The sequence below is a fragment of the Neophocaena asiaeorientalis genome, unplaced genomic scaffold (assembly GCF_003031525.2).
Source record: "Neophocaena asiaeorientalis asiaeorientalis breed wild unplaced genomic scaffold, Neophocaena_asiaeorientalis_V1.1 scaffold504, whole genome shotgun sequence".
In the NCBI taxonomy this organism is placed as follows: Eukaryota; Metazoa; Chordata; class Mammalia; order Artiodactyla; family Phocoenidae; genus Neophocaena; species Neophocaena asiaeorientalis.
In genome coordinates this window covers 1,628,363-1,653,509 of record NW_020174438.1, presented here as the reverse complement: position 1 = coordinate 1,653,509, position 25,147 = coordinate 1,628,363, and the positions used below count along the sequence as shown (strand labels likewise).

Below are 25,147 nucleotides of genomic sequence, written 5' to 3'. Positions count from 1 at the left end.
CCCGCCTTTTTTTTTTTTTTTTTTTTTTTTTTTTTTTTGCAGTATGCGGGCCTCTCACTGTTGTGGCCTCTCCCATTACAGAGCACAGGCTCCGGACGCGCAGGCTCAGCGGCCATGGCTCACGGGCCCAGCCGCTCCGCGGCATGTGGGATCTTCCCGGAACAGGGCACGAACCCATGTCCCCTGCATCGGCAGGCAGACTCTCAACCACTGTGCCACCAGGGAAGCCCGGACCAGCCTTGTTTTGATTCACAAACTACTCCAGGATTCCCAACCCCTGCCTCTTGTGAGACCCTCTCAATAGGCTCTCTAAGCCCCATCGTTCCAAATGCAAGCTCCTTGATTTTTGTTTGATTTCAGGATTCCCAAGCATCTAGAGCTTCCAGTAGGACTGCGTACACAAGTGCCACAAACGGGGTTCTCCCCAGGCCCCTGACAGCCACTGCAAATGAGCTCTCCTCTGCTCAGAACATCATTCTAATCATCCAGTCCACCAGGCAAACCTGGTTCAAGTCTCCCCTCCTCCCTGGTCCCTTCTCCTTCCATTACCCCACACACACCGGCAAGTAAGCTAATCATTTTCTCCTCTGTTCTGCTCCTGTACCTCACATATGCCCCACAGCTAGGGGAAAAAAGGCATTTCTTCCTCAAGATACTTGACTGCCACCTGCTGGAAATTTGTAGTAATGGCTCTACAAATCTCTGCCACCTAACAGAGGCGCAGGTACACTGACATGGGGCAGTGCACTGCTTGCACAGCTGCAGGCACGGCCCTGCCTATTGCAGTGATCAGGATTGAGGGGATCTTAAACATACCCGCTGTGTCCCCAGTGCCCTGGCTTCCACTAGGGCTAAAGAAATGCTTGCTGATTGATCGTGGTGCAAACCCCGGTTACCTTAGGGTCGAGGCACCTGGTCTCATGGGTGAATGTTCTCTAAATCCGTCTGTTGCAAAGCGAGGCAACCAAACTCCCCACAAACCTTCCGAGTAACCAGAGGATCAGGAGGACTTGCAGAGGGGACAGGGACCCTTCAGTCTCTCACCTCTGCTCAAAGGCCACCACCATCTGAACAGACCAGAGCAACTCCACATTCGTCTCCTCATTATACCTTGAGTTGAGAATATGGAGAATGGAACTGGGGCCAGCTGCCCTGCTCCTCTGCATGGGGGAAGGACAGTACTTTGGAGCAGATGCTGTGTCCAGGGCCAGCGCCTTGAAGGTGGTGGGGATGCAGAGGTGGCCACACAGGGGTCCTTGCAGGCAGCTAGGGGTTTTGTGGCAAAGTAGATCGGTGAGCATGTAGCTACTAGACACGGGTAAGCAAGGGTGTTGATTCACTATCGTCCAAATTTTCCTAAGCTGCGCCCTTTTATTAAACATCATCAAAAGCCATTACCCCAGTGACGTCCTGAGGCTTCACAAAGTGGTCTCAGTAGAGCTCCATCCAGCTGTTACACGTGCAGGCGGGAGCAGGAGGGGAAACATGCTTTTACCAGGGTCCTATTTTATAAAGGGAGAAGCCCTCTGTCCTTTCACAAAGCTTGTTTCCCCAGAGCCAGAGCCATTCGGCACAGCGTTGCTCAGGTCACATAGAAAGAGTCTCCCGGGGACTTCCTGGCGGTCCAGTGGTTAGGACTCAGTGCTTTCACTGCCGGGGCCCAGGTTCAATCCCTGGTTGGGGAACTAAGATCCCGCAAGCCGCCTGGAGTGGCCAAAAAAAAAAAAACCAGCAAGTCTCTTGGACAGATACCTCTCCCTGCTAACCCTAATAAAGTAAGAGGAGCATTTCCCTCTCTGCCCTGGCTTCCAGGAAGCCCAGAGACAACTTCTTACTTCAGTTTCTGTAGCTTTCCTGAACCAGGATTGCTTCTCCTCACATTTCCCTGATTCCTTCCTCAGGAGTGCTTGTTTTGGGGGCATTTGTATTTTCCTTTGTAGGGGTGGCTTTGGGGGCAGGATGGGCAGTGGTGTGGCAGAAGAAAGAACCACCACCTGTGAGCCAGACACATGTGGGTTTCAGTCCCCACTTGCTAAGCAAGATGTCTTTGCCTCTTCAGTGCTTAGTTCCTTACCTGGAAATTTGGGATAATGACCATAATTAACAGATAGGTTACTGTGAAGATTAAACTCCACCAGTGTGACCGCCACTATTGCCGCTCCCTCCTCCCAGGTCAGGCTTGGTCTGTGGCTCCAGGATCAGAGTCTATTTCCTTCTTCCTGCCTGTGTCAACTAGGGGACCAAGGGGTTTCCGGGGATGCAGGACTTTCAGTGCTAAATCAGGAAGGTCAGAGGCAAACAGAAGAGCCAGTCACCCTGGTATTAAACAACCGCAACATCTCAGGGGCTTACAATGGCCAAGGTTCACTTCTTGTTCGTGCTGCATCCATACAGGGTCTTGGCTAAAGGAGGAGCCTCTATCCAGGAATCGCTGGTCTCGGCACAAACAGGGGGACACGCAGTAAAGGTCAGTTTGAAGGTTGCCACTGTCCCTTCCACTCACATTCATCCATCAGGGCGAGTCACTTGGCCAGGCCTGGCATGAGGCAGCCTGCCGACTTCCCACACAGAGGAGCAGCTAATGGTGTGAACCTTGACACAATCCACACGCTCCCCTTTCTCTACTTGTCATTCTGGGGTGCTGGGGCAGGGAGGAGGGAAAGCCCAGAGATGCCTGGTCCACAACTGGAGGGCACCCTGTGGCCATCTTCCTGTGGATGGTGTGTGTGGGTTTCTTTAGGGGCGCTTCAGCCTTGCCCCACTCTGCTCTGAGTACCAGCTGTCTCCTTTTGGCACCTAATAGTGGCTGACAGGCTCACCTCTGCTAGCACCCTTGCTCCTTTGTGTGGAGCCCCAGAGAATCTTCTCCCTATGCTCCGAGGAGCACAAGGGGACTGAGGTGGGACAGAGGGTGCCCCCAAGCTCTTGCCAGGTACACGTCCCAGGTCCCTTCATGCCTGGCTTTCTCTGGCCACCCAGAAAGCCTCCCTCCCACCTTCGGAAATCTCTAGGTCAGAAGTGGGCACACGTGTGACCCCTGACTCCAGGACCATGGCCAGGCTCTCCCAAGAGCGTCCTCGCTATGTGTCACTTGGATGGCAGCACCAGGGCCAGCCCTGAGCCCCCAGTCAGCAAGGGTCCCTCTCCCAGGTAACTTTGGCCTCTTGGAGCCCCCTCTCTTGCCTCAAATCTCTTCTGGAAGTAGTTAGCACAGAAGACGTTTTTTGTCCTTTTTCTTTCGTTGTTCCATTTATTGTCTTACATCTAAGAACACCTTCCTGGAGAGAAAACAGTTTTCCAAAAAATAACTGTCACAGCTGATTCAGCTTCCTTACCTTGTCCAAGCATATAAGAAACATGGTTTTTGTTTTGCAAAATACAGTGCCAAAAATCTATGTTAGCGTTTATTATTTCTATAAAGTAAACATGAGTGCTGGAAAAAAATGATCAAAATAAGAAATTTCGTATGGAGTTTCGTACGGAGAACCTTTATCTAAATTTCAGGGAAGTGGGGGAAAGAAAATGCAAGGCATGGTGCTGGGATATGCTGAGCTGGGAGATCCAGGCGCAGCTGGCGGGGCTGGGCGGGGTCTAGGCAGAGAGGCCGCTGCGGGCGAGGGGAAGGGGCGGGGCAGCCCGGGAGAGCTGGGGGCTTCTCTGAGGGTACACCTGTGGGCACTTGAAAGGCACGCAGGCGTTCACCCGGTGACCGAGTGGGTAAAGGGAGCCACACCTGTAAAACAAAGTGGGCACAGCTGAGGCCTCGTGCTCTCGGCTGCGTGCTCTTGGGAACTTAAGTATTTCAGCAGCCTGGCGCCTTGGGTAGCAGATGAGCTGTCGGGCTGGAGAGCGAGGACATCCTTTGTCGAGGCCTGCTGTATCCTGCTAGGGGTGTTTGGGGTTTTATCTGGAAGGCTTGGGGAGAGCAATGAAGCCACTGAAGTATTTTAAGCAAGGGGGTGTCCTACCTCTGACCACGGTGAGGAGGGGACGAAACTGGAGAGGGGAGCAGCCTGGATGGAGGCGATGAATAAAGGATGGATGAAGTGGCTGGACCCACGCATCCAAGGGCCAAGTGTGGGCTCTGGGGCTGTTAGGAGGAGAAGGGAGGCCGCCCAGGGTGGATCCTGGGTTGCGAATTTGGGGGCTGGCAGGATAGTGTGGGACCTGGATGGGGAATCAGATTTAGATGGGGTCGTGTGTGTTGAGCCTCCCCCAAGCAGCCCTGCCCTGGGGACTTCGCATCCCTGCTGCTTATCCATCGAGGCTTAGGGACTGGGAGTCCAGAATTCCTGGTCACATCGTTTGCACTTGCCCAGACAGGGTTACCTGGGTCAGACAGTGAGGGTTTCTGAACCAGACTGCAAGGAAGAATAAATCGGGAGGACACGGTCCGTTCTATCCCTGGATATTCATTTGAAGACCTTTATAATGATCAAGACAAAAGCAGGTCATTGAAGATGCAAGAATTAGCCAGTGGAATGTGAAGCGCCAGAATTTGTGCTTCAGGAAGGTCAGGAAGGCTGCATTTAAAATATCTTTCCGGGGCTTCCCTGGTGGCGCAGTGGTTGAGAGTCCGCCTGCCGATGCAGGGGACACGGGTTCGTGCCCCGGTCCGGGAAGATCCCACATGCCGCGGAGCAGCTGGGCCCGTGAGCCATGGCCGCTGGGCCTGCGCATCCGGAGCCTGTGCTCCGCAACGGGAGAGGCCACAACAGTGAGAGGCCCACGTACCGCAAAAAAAAAAAGTCTTTCCGTCTCAAGGTGGAGCAGGTAGGGAGTAGTGGGGCAGGTGCAGCCCCTTTCTTCCTTCAGAGCCTGTTCCTTCCACAGGGGTCGCAGGGCCAGCGAGGAGACCCCTGTATCCTGCCAGCAGGAGGTGGGCAGGGCAGCAAACTCTCCCCCCACTTTAGTTTAACACGAGCAGCTTTTCAGAACTGATTTCTCTACCACATGTACTTGAGTTCAGGGACATTTTCTTTCGGCGTCTGAGCTCACTCCCAGCGGTTTCAGGTATTGGCCCTGCTGGCATTTCGTCTTGGCTTAATGTTTTCTGAAGACTTGTTTTCTGTGGTTCCTCGTTGTGTGCATTTAGGTAACTCACCTGGCTGGAGAGAGAGTTGAGTGGTGTCGTTATTCGCAGGTGTAGCTCCTGGAGCCCCACTGCTCTCCTGCTGTGTGACCTCGGCTGGTTTCTTCACCTCTCTCTGCCTCGATCTTCTTGGTAAAATGTGGAAACAGCAGTATTTACCTCAGAGTTATTTTCAGGTCTGAGTGAGTTAATCTACATGGTGCAGTAAGAACAGCGCCTGACGCCAAGTACACGCTCAGTCACTGTTCACTGTTATTATTGCTTGACCCAGTAGGAGAAATGAAAAATATAATTATCTTCTTCCTCTTAAGGCCGTGTCCAAGAATTTACGTTTAGTAATTTAAAAGGCATTGTTTTTCACAGAAAATATCTCCTGGCAGACTTCCTCATGTGTTTGCAGTTGAGTTTAACAGGCAGTTGAAGGACGGGACGGTCAGCTCAGCATTGCTCCCTGTAATCAGGAGTCATGAGCAAGTTCCCCATCTTCCTCAGCTGCTATGAGACTTTTCATTTACTCCAAATTGACCTGTTTGGGATTTCTTTTCCTGTGGGCCCCACTGTAGGTTTCTGGAAGAAGTTGACTGCCTGAAAGGAAGCGACAAAACATGAAAATTGCTTTGAGGTGACCAACAAGTCCAGTGGCCCCTTGCTTCTCCCAAGGTGGATCTGGGGTTTAAGAACCATAACTTCAGGTAACAATCCTATCCCACCCACCCTTGCCTAGAGTGACTGTCATTGGCAGCTCCGATGGTAGTCCTTCCCTCAGGAAGTGTGGTTTCTTCCAGGAGCCCTGAAACTTGAAATTTTCCACCTCATGCAAATGTATGGCTGTTCAAAAAGAGGAGTGGGGGCTAGAGGGGGCACCACAGGTCTGACACCCAAAGGGTCACCGAGACCCTGAGGTCTGTGCTCACTGCTGGCCTACTTCTCTTAATGTCAGTAACAATGATAACAACAAGCTCCAGCTGCAGCAGGGCCTTTAATGTGATTAAATGATTATAAAATACTCCTTGAAGAATACATCAGACTAGCCAGGAAATTTCTAAAATGAAGAGTAAGAAGCAGGAAAGGAATTGTTCTACCAGATATTAAAGTGTATTATAAAGCCACAATCATAAATAGTGTGGTACCAGAATGGGAATAAGCAGATCAAAGGAAAAGAAGAGAAAGTCCAGAAATAGAAAATGAATCAATAAAGATGGCATTTCAAGTGACAGGTAACAGGACACATGGTCTAGTGAGTGGTGTTGGGACAACTGTCTGTTCTCTGGAGAGAAATAAGAAATTCCCAACCTTAGGTCGTGTACCAAAAATAATTTCCAAGTGGATTGAAGAACTTATAAAAACATCAGCAAAGAAGAGAATGTTTTTATTATTTTGGGGTGACAGGGTTTTTAAAACATGTCACTTTTAGTATCATATATAAATACCATAAGCAAAGTTAAAAGGCAAAAGCGGGGGGAAGTATTTACAACATCTATAACGAGCATATACAAATTTATTCATTCAACATGCATTTATTGAGTGCTTACTGTGTGCTAGAAAGTGTTCTAGGCACTAAGGGTGCAAGCAGTAAACCAAAGTCCCTGCTTTTCTGATGCTTATAGTCTAATGGAGAGGACAGCCAGTAAATTAAGTAGATTATTGCAGGCCAAATGCTGATACGGGCGATGGGAAAAAATTAAGCAGGCCTGGGGTGGTTAGGAAGAGTTGGTGGGGAGGTCATATTATATGGCTCTTCAGGGAAGCTTCACTGATGAAGTTTCATCTGAGCAGAAATATGAAAGAAAAAGGGGAGAAGTGGTTGAATTTTGGATGTTTTTTTAATCTTGAGCTGATAAGATTTGCTGATGGATTGGATGCAGGTTGTGAAGGAAAGAAAGGAGTCGGGGTGACTTCTAGGTTTGGGGCCTGAGCAGCAAGCAGGATTGAAGTACCACTTACTGACCTGGGCATGACCAAGAGGCTTGGCTTGGGAAGAACCAGGGATTGGTTATGGATGTTTCATGTTTCTGTTGTATATTCAAAGGGAGATGTCAGGGTGATGGTTATACAGGTTTGGAATTTGGGGAGAGATCTGGGCTGGATATGTAAATATGGGAGTTGTCATAGCATGGATAGTATTTGAAGCAGTGAAACTAGACAGATCTCCTAGGGAGTGAGTATAGACAGAGGAGGGCCGAGGACAGCTAGAGGCGAGGAGATGAGAGGAACCAGCTGAAGAGACCAAAGAGGAGTGGCCACTGAAGTAGGAGAACCATGAAGCTGAGAGACAGGGAGGAGGGAGAGATCAACTCTATTAGATGTGCTGATGGGACGAGTAGGGAGGGAATGGAGAACTTGCTGTTGGATTTAGCAATGTAGTGGGATGATGGGGACAAAAGCCTGATTTGAGTTGAGTTATAGCGAGGGAAGAGGAAAGCAATTGGAAACAAAGAATTGGGGCAGTAACTGGAAGGGAGTGGAGTTCAAATAAGTTGTGTTTTTCTCCCCGCCAAGATGAGAGTTGTTTGAGTGTGTTCTTATCCTAATGGGAGTGATGCTTTAGAGTGGGGGAAGTGGATGATGCAGGATTGGGACGGATGGTCTGGACTAGTAAGAGAGGATGGGGTCAGCATGCTTTGGGGCTGGGGTCCTAGCCTGCAGCATCTAGGCAGCTGGTAGAAGTGGTCGCTGGCCTCTTAGTGAAGTATCAGCTAAGCATGAGGACTGGGGAGATGTTGGAGGTTTGAGGAGGAAAGAGGAAGTATGGTAGCAGAGTGGGAGAATAAATGGAGCAGAAGAGTCAAGGATCGTTGCATGCTTTTCTCCCACCAGTTCAGGTGCCCAGGTGAGCATGAGTTAGGAGGCCCATCGATCCTAAAGACAATACGGTAGGAAAATAGGACATGAGTGGGCACAAAGGAAAACCAAGAAATGCCCATATAAACGTAGGAACACCATCCATAATAATTTTAAATTACAAGTAAAAACAGTGAGGTTTCGTTTTTTTCTTTCAGATTGACAAGAGCTCTTATTGGGGATGTAAATTATTGGTTCTTTTCTGGAGCACAGTGTTTCAGTATTTACCAAAACATACAATGTGTGTCCCCTTTAGACCTGTCAGTCTGACTTTTAGAGATAATAGCTCAAATGTGCAGAGCTACGCACACAAAGATGTTCACTCCAGCAATGGTCGTGAGAGTGAAAACATAGCACACGCCTAACCAGGAGGGCTCAGGTCTCTAATGTGTGGGCACAATAGTGACAGTGAAAACAAGAGCTCACCCTTGCCTCTCACTTTGCAGATGAGGAAACTTGGGCCCAGAGAGTGGGAGTGACAGCCCCAGTCACGTCACTTGGAGCTGGACCCCGACAGCAGGCACTGCACGGCCACCTTCAACTGGGTTTGCAGTTGGAGTCCCTTGCAAGGTACTTGCCAGCCTCTCCTTTGGGCCGACTCACTTTGCGCTTTTAAGATATGAATTCTCAAAATGTTTTGCAAGTGTTTGCAGTGTCTTCACTTCATTATGCTAGGTTTTCCTTGCGGTGGAATCCTGAGTACAAAAGGACAGTTTGGGAGGACAGGACAGACTTTGCCTGGGCCAGTGATGGAGAGGGACCACTTTTTCCTGACTCCCAAGTGGGACTTACATGCTGAGAAAGGATATTTTCTGCTTTCCTACAACTTTGATAAAAAATTGTAATAAAAATACAAAGACAGGGCTTCCCTGGTGGCGCAGTGGTTAAGAATCCGCCTGCCAATGCAGGAGACACGGGTTCGAGCCCTGGTCTGGGAAGATCCCACATGCCGCGGAGCAACTAAGCCCGTGCGCTACAACTACTGAGCCCACGTGCCACAACTACTGAAGCCCACACGCCTATAGCCCGTGTTCCACAAGAGAAGCCACCGCGTTCAGAAGCCCGCGCACCACAACTAGAAAAAGCCTGCGCACAGCAACGAAGACCCAACACAGCCAAAAATAAATAAAATAATAAATTTTTAAAAATACAAAGATAACAAGTAGATCATATTTATTTCATTGATTAGATTTGATTAGAAGAAGATTAATTTAGGACTGTCAGAACATCTGGGACACTTGGTCCCCTCCGTGGGAGGAGCACAGGGCTGTAACTTCTAGAGCCTTGGGTTCTGGTTTAGTTCTTCCATGCCCTGGCATGGGGATCTAGGAGAAGCCACCCAGTTTCTCTGAGCTTTGTGTCTACAAGAAAAACGAGTGGGTGAGCCTAAATTACCTATAGTAACTACGATGCCCCTTCCAGTTCTACCTGGTCCTGTTCTGGTTGGCTGGGCGAGAGAGATGTTGGTGCTGTAATCAAGTCCCTTTCCCTCCACAGAGCCACCCTGGTCGTCCTCCACCTTAGAAGAGCACGTAGAAATAAACGTGCCTCTGTGCCTCCTTGTACCTATTCCAGACTCCAATGGCCGAACAGAGAATGGACATTTCTTCAACTATCAGCGACTTCATGTCCCCAGGTGCCACCGACCTCCTCTCCAGCCCCCTGGGCACCGGTGGCATGGATTGCAACCGGAAACGCAAGGGCAGCTCCACGGACTACCAGTAAGGCCTTTGGGCTCGTCTTCCTCTGGCTAAACTTGGTGTCGGCTCACAGGCATGAACATCTAGGGCCTCTCCTGTCCCTCCTGGAAGAAGGGATCCTCTCTGTGAAAAGGGATGGGAATGAAAGATCCAACTCCAGGGGGCCACACAGTAGTTGCTTTTGCCCTTTATCTTCCCCCTGGATTGCAAGCAGGAGGGAGCTTCCAGTACTGCTGAGGTGTTTACTCCCTGCTCCTGTCCCCAGATTGTTCCACATTGAGGGAAAAGGAATAGCCTTAAAGCCAGGTTCCACATTTTACCCCTTTCTTCATTTTCCTTTGCTCTTTTGAGCAAGATGGCCAAGTCCCTGGATGTAACCTCAGTGGTTTCAAAAAGAGCTTTGCCTGAAGGCCTCTCTCTAGGAGGACATCAATGGCTTACTTAATATTTGTGGAGTAAATAAGTAGAGGTCATCTCTGGAAATAGTATAGGAACAGTGACATTGCCCTTAAACATTATTTCAATTAGTGTGTTCCTCTTATATTAAATAGTACTTTTCTTTTTAGACTAGATGGCTTTTCTTTTGAGTAAGTAAGTTTTCACACTTACAGTCAGCTCTTCTGTAGCTGAACAAACATCTAGGGAATAAGTCAGCATAGAACATCCAAAGGCACGTTTTGTTTTGTAGAGGCAACTGTGGAGTCTTGCCCAAATGTCCATTTGAGAGGTTTTCTTCTGTTTAATGAGGGAAAATCTCCAAGGAGGTATCCCCCTACAGCAGATGTCCTTTCTGCTGAAGTTCACAGGTCGAATTTGGGGAGCACAGTGGCTGGAGGTCAGATGCCCACTAGGAGATGCTATGAGTAATATGTAAGTGATCCCAGATGATTAAGAGAGTGGACGCCCAGGGGATGGAGAGTGGGTGTGAGGACCGAGAGGGTGTTCTTCCATGGCAGTAACTCCCCAACAGGGAAACTAGATGCTTTCTGTGGAGCCTTTGTGGGGTGACTTCTAGGTTTGGGGCCTGAGCAGCAAGCAGGATTGAAGTACCACTTACTGACCTGGGCATGACCAAGAGGCTTGGCTTGGGAAGAACCAGGGATTGGTTATGGATGTTTCATGTTTCTGTTGTATATTCAAAGGGAGATGTCAGGGTGATGGTTATACAGGTTTGGAATTTGGGGAGAGATCTGGGCTGGAGATGTAAATATGGGAGTTGTCATAGCATGGATAGTATTTGAAGCAGTGAAACTAGACAGATCTCCTAGGGAGTGAGTATAGACAGAGGAGGGCCGAGGACAGCTAGAGGCGAGGAGATGAGAGGAACCAGCTGAAGAGACCAAAGAGGAGTGGCCACTGAAGTAGGAGAACCATGAAGCTGAGAGACAGGGAGGAGGGAGAGATCAACTCTATTAGATGTGCTGATGGGACGAGTAGGGAGGGAATGGAGAACTTGCTGTTGGATTTAGCAATGTAGTGGGATGATGGGGACAAAAGCCTGATTTGAGTTGAGTTATAGCGAGGGAAGAGGAAAGCAATTGGAAACAAAGAATTGGGGCAGTAACTGGAAGGGAGTGGAGTTCAAATAAGTTGTGTTTTTCTCCCCGCCAAGATGAGAGTTGTTTGAGTGTGTTCTTATCCTAATAGGAGTGATGCTTTAGAGTGGGGGAAGTGGATGATGCAGGATTGGGACGGATGGTCTGGACTAGTAAGAGAGGATGGGGTCAGCATGCTTTGGGGCTGGGGTCCTAGCCTGCAGCATCTAGGCAGCTGGTAGAAGTGGTCGCTGGCCTCTTAGTGAAGTATCAGCTAAGCATGAGGACTGGGGAGATGTTGGAGGTTTGAGGAGGAAAGAGGAAGTATGGTAGCAGAGTGGGAGAATAAATGGAGCAGAAGAGTCAAGGATCGTTGCATGCTTTTCTCCCACCAGTTCAGGTGCCCAGGTGAGCATGAGTTAGGAGGCCCATCGATCCTAAAGACAATACGGTAGGAAAATAGGACATGAGTGGGCACAAAGGAAAACCAAGAAATGCCCATATAAACGTAGGAACACCATCCATAATAATTTTAAATTACAAGTAAAAACAGTGAGGTTTCGTTTTTTTCTTTCAGATTGACAAGAGCTCTTATTGGGGATGTAAATTATTGGTTCTTTTCTGGAGCACAGTGTTTCAGTATTTACCAAAACATACAATGTGTGTCCCCTTTAGACCTGTCAGTCTGACTTTTAGAGATAATAGCTCAAATGTGCAGAGCTACGCACACAAAGATGTTCACTCCAGCAATGGTCGTGAGTGAAAACACTATCAACTCTATTAGATGTGCTGATGGGACGAGTAGGGAGGGAATGGAGAACTTGCTGTTGGATTTAGCAATGTAGTGGGATGATGGGGACAAAAGCCTGATTTGAGTTGAGTTATAGCGAGGGAAGAGGAAAGCAATTGGAAACAAAGAATTGGGGCAGTAACTGGAAGGGAGTGGAGTTCAAATAAGTTGTGTTTTTCTCCCCGCCAAGATGAGAGTTGTTTGAGTGTGTTCTTATCCTAATAGGAGTGATGCTTTAGAGTGGGGGAAGTGGATGATGCAGGATTGGGACGGATGGTCTGGACTAGTAAGAGAGGATGGGGTCAGCATGCTTTGGGGCTGGGGTCCTAGCCTGCAGCATCTAGGCAGCTGGTAGAAGTGGTCGCTGGCCTCTTAGTGAAGTATCAGCTAAGCATGAGGACTGGGGAGATGTTGGAGGTTTGAGGAGGAAAGAGGAAGTATGGTAGCAGAGTGGGAGAATAAATGGAGCAGAAGAGTCAAGGATCGTTGCATGCTTTTCTCCCACCAGTTCAGGTGCCCAGGTGAGCATGAGTTAGGAGGCCCATCGATCCTAAAGACAATACGGTAGGAAAATAGGACATGAGTGGGCACAAAGGAAAACCAAGAAATGCCCATATAAACGTAGGAACACCATCCATAATAATTTTAAATTACAAGTAAAAACAGTGAGGTTTCGTTTTTTTCTTTCAGATTGACAAGAGCTCTTATTGGGGATGTAAATTATTGGTTCTTTTCTGGAGCACAGTGTTTCAGTATTTACCAAAACATACAATGTGTGTCCCCTTTAGACCTGTCAGTCTGACTTTTAGAGATAATAGCTCAAATGTGCAGAGCTACGCACACAAAGATGTTCACTCCAGCAATGGTCGTGAGAGTGAAAACATAGCACACGCCTAACCAGGAGGGCTCAGGTCTCTAATGTGTGGGCACAATAGTGACAGTGAAAACAAGAGCTCACCCTTGCCTCTCACTTTGCAGATGAGGAAACTTGGGCCCAGAGAGTGGGAGTGACAGCCCCAGTCACGTCACTTGGAGCTGGACCCCGACAGCAGGCACTGCACGGCCACCTTCAACTGGGTTTGCAGTTGGAGTCCCTTGCAAGGTACTTGCCAGCCTCTCCTTTGGGCCGACTCACTTTGCGCTTTTAAGATATGAATTCTCAAAATGTTTTGCAAGTGTTTGCAGTGTCTTCACTTCATTATGCTAGGTTTTCCTTGCGGTGGAATCCTGAGTACAAAAGGACAGTTTGGGAGGGCAGGACAGACTTTGCCTGGGCCAGTGATGGAGAGGGACCACTTTTTCCTGACTCCCAAGTGGGACTTACATGCTGAGAAAGGATATTTTCTGCTTTCCTACAACTTTGATAAAAAATTGTAATAAAAATACAAAGACAGGGCTTCCCTGGTGGCGCAGTGGTTAAGAATCCGCCTGCCAATGCAGGAGACACGGGTTCGAGCCCTGGTCTGGGAAGATCCCACATGCCGCGGAGCAACTAAGCCCGTGCGCTACAACTACTGAGCCCACGTGCCACAACTACTGAAGCCCACACGCCTATAGCCCGTGTTCCACAAGAGAAGCCACCGCGTTCAGAAGCCCGCGCACCACAACTAGAAAAAGCCTGCGCACAGCAACGAAGACCCAACACAGCCAAAAATAAATAAAATAATAAATTTTTAAAAATACAAAGATAACAAGTAGATCATATTTATTTCATTGATTAGATTTGATTAGAAGAAGATTAATTTAGGACTGTCAGAACATCTGGGACACTTGGTCCCCTCCGTGGGAGGAGCACAGGGCTGTAACTTCTAGAGCCTTGGGTTCTGGTTTAGTTCTTCCATGCCCTGGCATGGGGATCTAGGAGAAGCCACCCAGTTTCTCTGAGCTTTGTGTCTACAAGAAAAACGAGTGGGTGAGCCTAAATTACCTATAGTAATTCCTAGAGTAAATACGATGCCCCTTCCAGTTCTACCTGGTCCTGTTCTGGTTGGCTGGGCGAGAGAGATGTTGGTGCTGTAATCAAGTCCCTTTCCCTCCACAGAGCCACCCTGGTCGTCCTCCACCTTAGAAGAGCACGTAGAAATAAACGTGCCTCTGTGCCTCCTTGTACCTATTCCAGACTCCAATGGCCGAACAGAGAATGGACATTTCTTCAACTATCAGCGACTTCATGTCCCCAGGTGCCACCGACCTCCTCTCCAGCCCCCTGGGCACCGGTGGCATGGATTGCAACCGGAAACGCAAGGGCAGCTCCACGGACTACCAGTAAGGCCTTTGGGCTCGTCTTCCTCTGGCTAAACTTGGTGTCGGCTCACAGGCATGAACATCTAGGGCCTCTCCTGTCCCTCCTGGAAGAAGGGATCCTCTCTGTGAAAAGGGATGGGAATGAAAGATCCAACTCCAGGGGGCCACACAGTAGTTGCTTTTGCCCTTTATCTTCCCCCTGGATTGCAAGCAGGAGGGAGCTTCCAGTACTGCTGAGGTGTTTACTCCCTGCTCCTGTCCCCAGATTGTTCCACATTGAGGGAAAAGGAATAGCCTTAAAGCCAGGTTCCACATTTTACCCCTTTCTTCATTTTCCTTTGCTCTTTTGAGCAAGATGGCCAAGTCCCTGGATGTAACCTCAGTGGTTTCAAAAAGAGCTTTGCCTGAAGGCCTCTCTCTAGGAGGACATCAATGGCTTACTTAATATTTGTGGAGTAAATAAGTAGAGGTCATCTCTGGAAATAGTATAGGAACAGTGACATTGTCCTTAAACATTATTTCAATTAGTGTGTTCCTCTTATATTAAATAGTACTTTTCTTTTTAGACTAGATGGCTTTTCTTTTGAGTAAGTAAGTTTTCACACTTACAGTCAGCTCTTCTGTAGCTGAACAAACATCTAGGGAATAAGTCAGCATAGAACATCCAAAGGCACGTTTTGTTTTGTAGAGGCAACTGTGGAGTCTTGCCCAAATGTCCATTTGAGAGGTTTTCTTCTGTTTAATGAGGGAAAATCTCCAAGGAGGTATCCCCCTACAGCAGATGTCCTTTCTGCTGAAGTTCACAGGTCGAATTTGGGGAGCACAGTGGCTGGAGGTCAGATGCCCACTAGGAGATGCTATGAGTAATATGTAAGTGATCCCAGATGATTAAGAGAGTGGACGCCCAGGGGATGGAGAGTGGGTGTGAGGACCGAGAGGGTGTTCTTCCATGGCAGTAACTCCCCAACAGGGAAACTAGATGCTTTCTGTGGAGCCTTTGTCTTGGGCCAGTGCTGATGGAGGCCTTGACATGTTCTAAGACCTCTGCTATCTAGATCTGTGGTTCCCAACCTTGTCTCCATCCAGAACTTTCAGGTTTCCTGCATGGACCCCAGTTTGCAGGTCTTCTGTAATTCGTGGAGACCCTATTAATTAAGCGACCATAATCCTTTACCTTATCATTTTAATGCACTAAACTTATACCTGTAGGGCAGAGCTGCTTTTCACCTGAGATGGTCATCTGCCTCAGTGAGTGGATACAAGTCTAGACAAAAGGGAAGAGAGAGTTGTCGTTTTCCCCTGTGGCCTGTAGATTTTCTTCTGAACTTCAGGACTAGCTAGAGAAAGTCTCTGCCTGTGAGGAAATTGAGGGCTCTTGGTTGGGAACCACTGTTCTAGAATGCCTGTGATGTGCCTCAGTGCTCCTGAGAAAGTTGTTTTTGCCCTTGAGATGACATTGTTTGGAAGGCCATAATCCCTCCTTTCTTACAGGAGAAAGGAGGAGGCCCAGATGTCGGCCAGTGCCCTCCTGAGCGATTTAGGGGTTGGAGAAGGGTGTGAGCTGACCCAGGGGATTTAGAACTCCTTCCTCTGAGGATTTCAATCTGTTTTCTACTGAACCACAAGGTGATGTGAAAACTGGATTCTGGAGTCCATGCAAGGAAGGCAGATCCCTGCTGTGGCCCCAGGAATCTCCTGTGGCCCCCCAACCCCATGCCAACCTCTGTCCCAGTTCCTCAGGGCTTGGGGTTTCCCGCCAAGCTGAGAACCAGAGCATTGGGTAGCAGTGCCTTTGAAGAGCTGGCTTGGGGCTCTGCTCAGTACTTCTTCGTGGGTACTTTGATTTCCCCTCCTCACCTAACCCACCATCACCAAATATATAGTATATTTGATGCTTGATGTCTTTTGCAAATGAATGAACCCCATTTATCCAGAATGATGGGGGGAATGAGGTGTTCCAGTTACTCAGATACTCTGGTTACCTAAGAGTTTCCATAAATGCTGTATGTATTCCCAATTTTCTCAAGCAATCAATACGGTAAAAATATATTAACACGTGAACTCTATTGAGATGGTATATATAACTTTGGTCTGGTCTCAGTTTTATAGTAGGTTCAAGTTGGTTTTGTTTGTTTTACTTTTATACATTAAGAGTCAATACTATGACTATTTGAGCTTTCTAATTGCTTGGTTTCTGGATAAATGAGGGCCTTCTGTATTATGATAAGAAGCTATTTTGTATGTCTTAACAATCACATTCTCTTTTGTTTTCTCAGAGAAAGCATGGACACAGACAAAGATGACCCTCATGGAAGGTACCATGAATCTAGTCATTTGAACTTCAGCATCCTTAGAGCCATTTTCTTTGCATAATTAAACATTCTATTACTTGGTGCAGGTTCCATCCATGTCCTTGATTAGGGATAAGCAAGGAGGCCTTGGGCCTATGGGCTTGAACTTGTCTCCCTCCCCCCACCCCCAGTGTGGCCAACAGCCAAAGCTCTTGTGTGTCATGTAGAGGTGACAGGGATAAGGCAGGGAAGAAAACAGATGTGTAACTCTGCTGTCAATCTCCAGGACATTGTGTTTCTTCTTTTTTTTTTTCCAGGTTAGAATACACAGAGCACCAAGGAAGGATCAAAAATGCAAGGTGAGCTTGGACCCTCATTCTGTCTATAAACTGTCCTGGTTTGGTTGCTTGGTGTGTAGCCACGGAGGCTCTGCATATCTGGTCCTTGTCTGTCAGACGGTCTTCGACGCTGTCACGTCCTTAGGGAAGGAGGAAGGGGATGGGGGGCCCGGGCTTGATGTGGCCTTCTGCCCCTCCCTCCATCCCTCCAGGCTGAGCTGCCTTCACTCTTTGCTGTCTAAGCACAGTTAACCGGAAGGGGGCTTTGGAGGGAGCAGAAGATAAATCAAGGCTAAAGGTTTTCTCCGTCTTCAGCAGGTTACTCCTTCCTGACTCGGGGCCCTTCAGGGAGACCTGGCTCAGTGACTCGGTTCCCTGGGCTGTCCCAAGCCTCTGAAAGTGCCCTTATTGCTCTGCAAGGTGCAGCTGAAGGCTAGACCTGGGGGTGCCCTGCTCCCTCAAGGAGATTCTCTAACTCCGTCTTTCCTGCTTCCAACCATGCCTGCGACTCCTTTCCATGCAGATCCTGAGCTCTCCTGCCAGTAGCCCCAGGGCCATTTGAGTCTGTATCGTGACACAGAACCAGGGGCTGCAGAATTTGACCCGACACTTCTGGCTTTTCCCTCATGGACCAGCTTTGGCGAGAGATCCCATGGTTCTGTTGCTATGGCAGTGGCAGCAAACTACGTTTCCGCTGTTGACACACCTCTTGAGGGGGACAGTCACGAATGACAGGTGCAAACCAGTCAGGGAGGGAGTGTGTGCCCATGGAAGTGTCACGCTGACACGGCAGGCAGCAATTCCAGAGAGGAAGGCGTGTGACATTCCTCAGTGGAAACTCTTGGGGACAGATGTAGCAAGTGCTGCGTCTAGGTGGGGTCACGGCCGATCCAAGGACGGCGGCGTTAGTTACCTGGTGTCTCAATCAGTCGGTCTCCGACAGGCCACACAGCAGGCTCCCCACAAACCTCAGAGACAGCTCAGCATGGCGCCCTCACAGATGTTTGTTCCGGATGCTTTGCCCTTTGAATTCTCCACCTCACTTCTTTCCTTCACCCCCCGTCTTAAAATCCAACTTTATCAGGGCTCAGAGGAAAAGAAATGAGGAGAAATTAACAGCTCAGTTTACTCTGAAAAGACAGTTTTTGTAATATTTCTCAATTCTAAGGATGAGGTGAGCATAAAAAAAAACCTAATACTGACCTGGCAGTGAGCCCACTTTTTTGGGTGACCTCAGTAGGAAGGCCTAGTTTGAAACGTTCTGCAGATTCTAAATTTGCCTTGACAGATGAATATTGAAAAGAGCTACGATTTATTTTCATCGTTTCCTTGATGCCCTGTTACATTTTACAGAAATCATTTTTCATATTGTTGTTCAGGGAAGCTCACAGCCAGATTGAAAAGAGGCGTCGGGATAAAATGAACAGTTTTATTGATGAACTGGCTTCTTTGGTACCAACGTGCAATGCGATGTCCAGGAAATTAGACAAACTTACTGTGCTGAGGATGGCGGTTCAGCACATGAAAACATTACGAGGTGAGATCCCGGCTTTATTGTCCTTTATGCCCTTGCTCACAAATGTTACCACCCTTTCCTAGAATGTTCCCGAGTCTCCTTAGGGACAAATGTTTTACTTGCAAATGTGTAGCTTTGAGTAATATGCCTGTCATTTTCAGCAATAGACCTGATGCCAAATGAAACGATTATTGAGCTTCTGTGGGTATCAAGATGCAGTTTTGCTGTCCTACATCTCCAGAGGGTGGAGGCTATGTCCTGTGCGTGTGTATATGCACATACATGTCAGAGAGGACACTGCTGAAGTACTAGCTTGTGCATATGTGGTGCCTGGGCCCCACCCATACAATGCTATACATCAGAAATGTAGGTGCCCTTAGTGACACAGGAAAGTCAGTTTCAGTTTTGAAGAGGAAAATTCATCATGGTTCCTTTTGAAGAGTGAGTCACTGGTTGGTGGGACTTGCTGCGTTTTATCGTCAGGAATGAACACTGATGATATTTTCATCTTCCTGGAATTTTCCCAAACCAGATCAACTCTTTATGAGGGAAGCAGTGTTTTCCTTCTTTTCGGAGTGCGGGGAGGGTGAGAAAACAGAGGGAGAGACGTGGAAGTGACTTATCCACACCACGGGAGAAACCCGAACTGTATCAGGCACTTTAGTGAATGCGGCTCCTGGAATTTTCCACAGCTAGTCTTGGACTATTTGAGGAAATTGGAAAGTGGGCACTCACTCAGATCTCTGACCTGTGTGGTAAAAGAATTACATCTTTTATATTTCTACAAAGCCACCGGAAATAAGAAGTAGCTGGTTTTGTCTGACTTTTGATCATTATTCAAAAATATAAATGTTGTGTCCTTTGCCCGGAGAATGGCATTTTAAAATTCATATTAGTGAAGATAGAGATTAAATCATAACTAATTTCTATTACATTGGAAGGAAAAGAGTGGCAGAGCTCAAGCTACCCTAAAAAGCAGGGACGTGGGTCAGTAACATGTGCCTTGTTGGTTGATATGAAAGTCAGGACATGTTCTGTTTCCCTCCTTCCCAGTGGTACTTGGAATTGTTATGGATCGTTTCATTTTACTTCTTTACTCTTTTACTAACCATTCTGCAGATTTCAAGTCATTTCCTGCTGGCATTTTTCTCTAAGTTATTCTCCTGAAAGATGCCAGATTGACAACCTTTTAAACATAAGTCTTGTGCCTTCCAGTCCTGGGAGCTCGAGTTGCACTTACTGAAGAAATGCATTTCTCCGGGTTGCCAAGCTCATTTAATTCAACCCTGTTGAAGAGGAGCTCTCAGTAAATGCCTTCTACAGGGTGTTTACTCAGGGCCTGGCAGTCTGGATGATTTCCCAAGAACATTTAGAGTGGAGATTTGAGCAACCGCTAGACAACCCATTTAATATAGATCTTGGGAGGAGGGAACCTCCCAGGAGTCTCTACCAGTTTGCTTCTAGAGCTGCCTTCTCTCTTAGAAGCAGTTTTTTAACTTGTGTCAGCTCCTGATTTTCACTATAGTGACAAAAGCAAGCTTGCTAAGTCTCCTGTGGGCAGCAGTGTTGGCTTTTCGGTGGAATTCTCTTTGGCATTAGAGGCTCCTGTCCAAAGTCAGATCTAGCCCTGTCTCCGTTAAGGAAAAAGAGGACAAAATTTAGATCCCAGGTGGTAAGGACTGGCCTCATCTGGAAGGTTTGAGGCAGTCGAATGGAATGAGACATTTGAAAATACAGTGTTCCAACGCTTTCTCTTTTTTCCCCTGTAAGGTGCCACCAATCCATACACAGAAGCAAACTACAAACCGACTTTTCTATCAGATGATGAATTGAAACACCTTATTCTCAGGGTATGTTGCAATTATGGGATTGTTTTACACAACATTTATTTTTACAAATTTCAGAGTTAAGTACCAGCGTGTGGGAATTTGATGTCTCAACACTGAACTTGCTTAGGCTCACTTCCTCTTTTGGGGTCTCCACCTTGTTCTTACTGTTTGAACAGGCTTCACGTCTCTTCCCTGAGACCCTCCTCTTCTACCCTTGCTCAAGCAAAAATTGAAGGTCTATGCTACTGGGACTTTAAATAAGAAGAGCAGATTTTGTTAGAATAGGAGGTAATGAAGAATCCCCTTCCTGAATAGGAAGGTTTTAGAAAGGGACTGAAACTGAGAGCAACTGAGAATTTCTCTCATCACTTAACCACTAGCACAAAAACAGCCACCTAAATCTTTATACCAAAATTCCATCAAAACAACAAGCTTCCGAAGACACCATGGCCTGAGGAGGAAAATAAGTGGAGGAGGCGATGCTTTCACCTGCGTGACTGCAGTGCTCACTTTCTCCTGCCAGGCTCTGCAGAGAGGCAGCTGAGGTGGCACTGCGGGAACCTGGCTTCTGTGCTGAGTCAGATCTGCTCTGGGTAGAGCGAGATTCACTTGGAAATTGAAGGGAGAGGCACCAAATTCAGAAACGTGTCCTCCTGCAAACTGAAAAGAGAAACAGAAGCCTAACTTAAGGCAAGGATACCTGCCCCATCTCGCCGCAGCCAGGGCTGACCTCACTTCTCTGAGTAGAAGTTTGCAAAGCTCCAGCACAGAGGATAGTCCAGCTGCATTTCTGCATCTTCGCTACCCATTTTCAGCTCACCCCGGCTTCAGGCCCTCTGTAAGCCTGGGCTGCCTGCTCGTTCCAATAGTCTCTATCCATCCCCTCGTGACATGCTGTATTAACTGCAAGGAACAGAAGATGTGTTGAATAAACAGGGCTTTGTTTCTCCAGCATAACCAGTCCTGGGGTAGACTGTGAGGGGCTCGTGTAGAGGTTCAGTGAGGTCAGCAGGAACCAGGCTCTTTCTGTCCTCTCGCACAACCCTGCTGAGCTAGCGTGTAGCTTGTTGCCTCATTGGAGTGAGACGGCCTGTGCCAGCTCTCAGTAGCGGATCAGCCAGAAAAAGGGCAGGGGAGGCTCCAGGCCAGCCGTCTTTTGTACCAAGAAAGGATGCACCTTCCTGGAAGCACAGTAGTGGACTTCAGCTTATCCAGAAGATGTCACCTGGTCCCCCATAGCTGCAAGGCATGTTGCAGAACAAGTATCGTAGACACAGGCAGGAGAGAAGGGGGTCGGGAGCAGCGGTTGCCACACATATTTTACAGAACCGCATCCGTCTGCTAGATTTCCCTCCAGGAGTGGCTGCCACAACCCAGTATGGAACTCCAGCTGTGGCCTGATTGGCCTGGGGTTGGATGGCCTGGTAGCCTCCCTTGCAGTAGAAGCTATCTTATTAGTGCCACATCCGGGGTAGCTGTAATAGTGGCCCTCTCCGGCTCTCTTGTACGTGAATTATTGTTAGGCCAGGTTTTTTCCATCGTGCGTAGGTGCAGTTTTTTTGAACTTCTCTTTTATCCATCCAGTAAATATCTATTTATTGGATAGTCCCATATTCCAGCTTATCATTAGCGATCCTTCAGAGCTTCATGTGAGTTGAAGCTTGGATAGGTATGTCTTCTGTCTTCCATTTTCATTCATTAGCTAATTGAGCAAACGCTTTAGTACTTATTGGTTATGCGTGGCCCTGTCCTACAAACATCCAATCACTGATAAACACTGTAGGGTGGGACCAAGGCTTTTCAGGAAGTTGGCGATGGTCATTTAGTTACCTCTCAAGGCATACTTGGAAGACCCAACTCTGCCCTCACCTCTCCATCCTTTTCATAAAGATGTCCTTGTTCTCAGGGAGGACTTGCTGGAGTTAAGATGTAAACTATACCTGCAGCATCTCCAGAGATCCCACCAGGGCTGGCCTCACGGGCGTGCAACCTATGCAGTCACACAGGGCCTGGCACTTGGTTTAATGCTCTGCTGTCGCCATCTTGAAAATTGTATTTGAGAACAAGGGTCCCTACATTTTCATTTTGTACTGGGCCCTACAGATTATGTAGATGGTCCTAATTGCCATACTGATAATTTGGTACTTTTTTAAATTTTATTTTATTTTTTTGACTGTGTTGGGTCTTCGTTGCTGGGCGTGGGCTTTCTCTAGTTGCGGCGAGCGGGGGCTACTCTTCGTTGTGGTGTGCGGGCTTCTCATTGTGGTGGCTTCTCTTGTTGTGGAACGTTGGCTCTAGGCACGGGAGCTTTAGCAGTTTGGTGCGTGGGCTCAGCAGCTGTGGCTCACGGGCTCTAGAGCGCAGGCTCGGTAGTTGTGGCGCACGGGCCTAGTTGCTCTGCGGCATGTGGGATCTTCCCAGACCAGGGCTCGAACCCGTGTCCCCTGCATTGGCAGATTCTCGACCACTGCACCACGAGGGAAGTCCAAATTTGGTGTTTTTAAAGAAAAAAATATATATGTGTGTATATGTATAAAACCAGCTCTTTTTGTGATGACAAGTGCTTAATAATTGTCTTGTTGCTGCTTTTCTGAATGATTTCCTATTAGATGCCCACACTTATCAAGGTCTGGAATAAGAGTTTTAATGCTATCCAAGCTAAATACTTTATCTTGGGCTTGCCTTTTCTGCTCTTCTCTCTCAGACAACGTCAGTGGTGACTTGTCTTCCCTGATGGAACTTTTCTCACATCTCTGGCCCATCTCAGTGGCTGTGAAGTACTGTCTGATTCCTTGCCGCTTCCAGGTGCCCAGTTCTTGGGAATTTGCTTCAACAGATGGCAGTGTCCACTCAGATGATGTTTGAACAGTTTGGCAGCAGGAACTGGACTTCCACTTTTCCTTACCAGTGCAAATCTGACTAATAGCATTCTTTACTAAGTGCTTTCAAAATATCTTTTTTTTGGTACGCGGGCCTCTCACTGCTGTGGCCTCGCCCGTCGTGGAGCACAGGCTCCGAACGCTCAGGCTCAGCGGCCATGGCTCACGGGCCCAGCCGCTCCGCGGCATGTGGGATCCTCCTGGACCGGGGCACGAACCCGCGTCCCCTGCATCGGCAGGCAGACTCTCAACCACTGCGCCACCAGGGAAGCCCTCAAAATATCTTTAATAACCGGCATGTCAAGGAGCAGTGAACCTGATCCGTTTAGAGTGTCTGAATCCTGTATGTCCCGAGTTTTGAAAACGTGGCGGCTGCTTGGGCTCCGTGTCATTCATTAACTTAACACCGTCCTCCCTGAGGGCGAGCCTGCCCTGGTCTTCGTGGCCCCGTGGTGCTCGTGTCTCACCCCTCTGCCCTCTGGCTGTCCCCTCAGCCCCAGCTTCTTCACCTGCTGGCGTTTATCTGCCCGAGTAAAGCAGTGTCGGAATGTTCTGTGCCTCCCCTGTGCTCACCGTGTCCACCAGCCTCTGGAACCTCCTCTCCCTCCCCTGCATGTGTTCAAATCCACTGCACTCGTGTCACCAGTTTGGGCCTGACTCTGCCCAGCATTTTTTCCAGGATGTCACGAGCACCTTCTTCCCAGGCATCTTTTGTGCCACATCGCTTCATTAATGAAAAGCCTCAAAATGCTCTCTTCTCTCGTTAGATATAAGATTGTCAGCAAGGCAAGTGAGGAAGTTATTAATACTCTCTCTTTTGACAGAATGAGGCTTCCAGCAGATGGTGCTTGGGAAGTCGCTTCCCCCTCACCGTCATCCCTTGCCCCTGGGCCAGCTCAGAGACCTAACTTAGGAAAGGATCATCCCCAGCTTCCTTCTGGCAGGACAGCCTGCCAAGCCCTCTCACAGCAATAGTGAATCTGTTCCCCTTTTACTCACTTCTTTTATCCCAGCACAAGTGCATGTACCATTCTGTTACCTTCTGGCACATGAATTCATTTCCTAGTTCTTTGAATTAAACTGCATCCCGAAGGCCCTTTTGTGGAAAAGGGTTCTCTAGATTCTTCCAAAGGACAGGCTGCGGCCCAGCAAATAACGCAAGATAATGATGCACTGTGATTTAGACCGTGGTAGCTGAATGTAGAGCAAGTGCATGGTAGAGAACGGAGCACCCTCCCTGGCACCGGGAAGGCCCCAACAGGAGTTGAGTAGTTGCCCGCCTGGAAAGTCGTGGATAGGATTCAGTCACACATGCACAAAACATCCTAAGCTCTCGGGTACCGTAGCTTTGGTGTTTACCTGCTTCAGTCTATCCAACAAATACTGTCCTGTCTCCACACCTATCTTTACTGGCCCTTTGGATTTTTACCTGTATTTAAAGTGAAGAAGAGGTGAAAAGAAAGTCAGGGGAAATTTTTGCTTTTCTTTTTTTGTATAATTTAGGATACAAACAGCCTAGCCCTGGGTCAAGCGATAATACTTGAGAGCAATACTTCTCGAGCCTGTGTACGTTAGAATCACTTTGGGGTGGGGGTAAGGGTGGGATGGGGAGGGGGTAATAATCATACCAGTGATCTAGCCCCGTTCCAGACCGTCAGCATAAAAAACCAAAAGCAAACCCCACTTCAAATGTTGAGAACCACTGTTCCCGAGAGCTCCCTGGAAATGGAGGTGTTTGAGTTGAGGACAGATGGAGGCTGCGATATTGGACCAGGGGGTACTGATCCTAAAGTTTCCTTCCGCTCTCAGATTCTATGATATTACAGCATTGTTATACTTAGAACAATGAAATGTATTTCTCTGGACCTTCATGCAATCAAAGGAAAATTCTTAAGCTGAGTTCTGCTTTGAAACAGAACTTACTGTAATGGCACTTTCCCCTGTAATCGTTAGATAATACATGTGTGTATATCTGCCTTGGAGAGAATCTTACTATCTCGGAAGGCATTTGTTCGGAACATCCTGTTCTCAGGCTACCTGTGAAACTGTCAATGACTGCAGCCCTGTGCTTCGGATGCTATCAGAGCGACTA

General features: G+C 48.0%; 1 protein-coding gene and 1 long non-coding RNA gene across 8 annotated transcripts in view; both read left to right on the top strand.

The window, feature by feature from the left end:
* Positions 1–10,481, top strand: part of LOC112407634 (uncharacterized) — a 46,750-nt gene extending 36,269 nt beyond the window's left edge. The window contains exons 3-6 of the long non-coding RNA XR_003004806.1: positions 5,656–5,784; positions 8,380–8,503; positions 9,431–9,654; positions 10,433–10,481. This is a non-coding gene — a long non-coding RNA (uncharacterized LOC112407634). The remainder of the gene's footprint in view (positions 1–5,655; positions 5,785–8,379; positions 8,504–9,430; positions 9,655–10,432) is intronic.
* Positions 10,482–12,927: 2,446 nt separating this feature from the next.
* BMAL1 (basic helix-loop-helix ARNT like 1) overlaps positions 12,928–25,147 on the top strand; it is a 33,025-nt gene continuing 20,805 nt past the window's right edge. For 4 of the 7 annotated variants that reach the window (XM_024756988.1, XM_024756986.1, XM_024756987.1 and 1 more), the window contains exons 1-6: positions 12,928–13,060; positions 14,000–14,223; positions 16,479–16,517; positions 16,811–16,852; positions 18,211–18,368; positions 20,118–20,197. In XM_024756988.1, the coding sequence (XP_024612756.1) occupies positions 14,084–14,223; positions 16,479–16,517; positions 16,811–16,852; positions 18,211–18,368; positions 20,118–20,197 (459 nt within the window). In that variant the 5' untranslated portion in view covers positions 12,928–13,060; positions 14,000–14,083. Of the gene's footprint in view, positions 13,061–13,999; positions 14,224–14,983; positions 15,073–16,478; positions 16,518–16,810; positions 16,853–18,210; positions 18,369–20,117; positions 20,198–25,147 lie in introns of those variants that run through there. The other 3 variants (XM_024756985.1, XM_024756990.1, XM_024756989.1) reach the window with 3 other exon arrangements.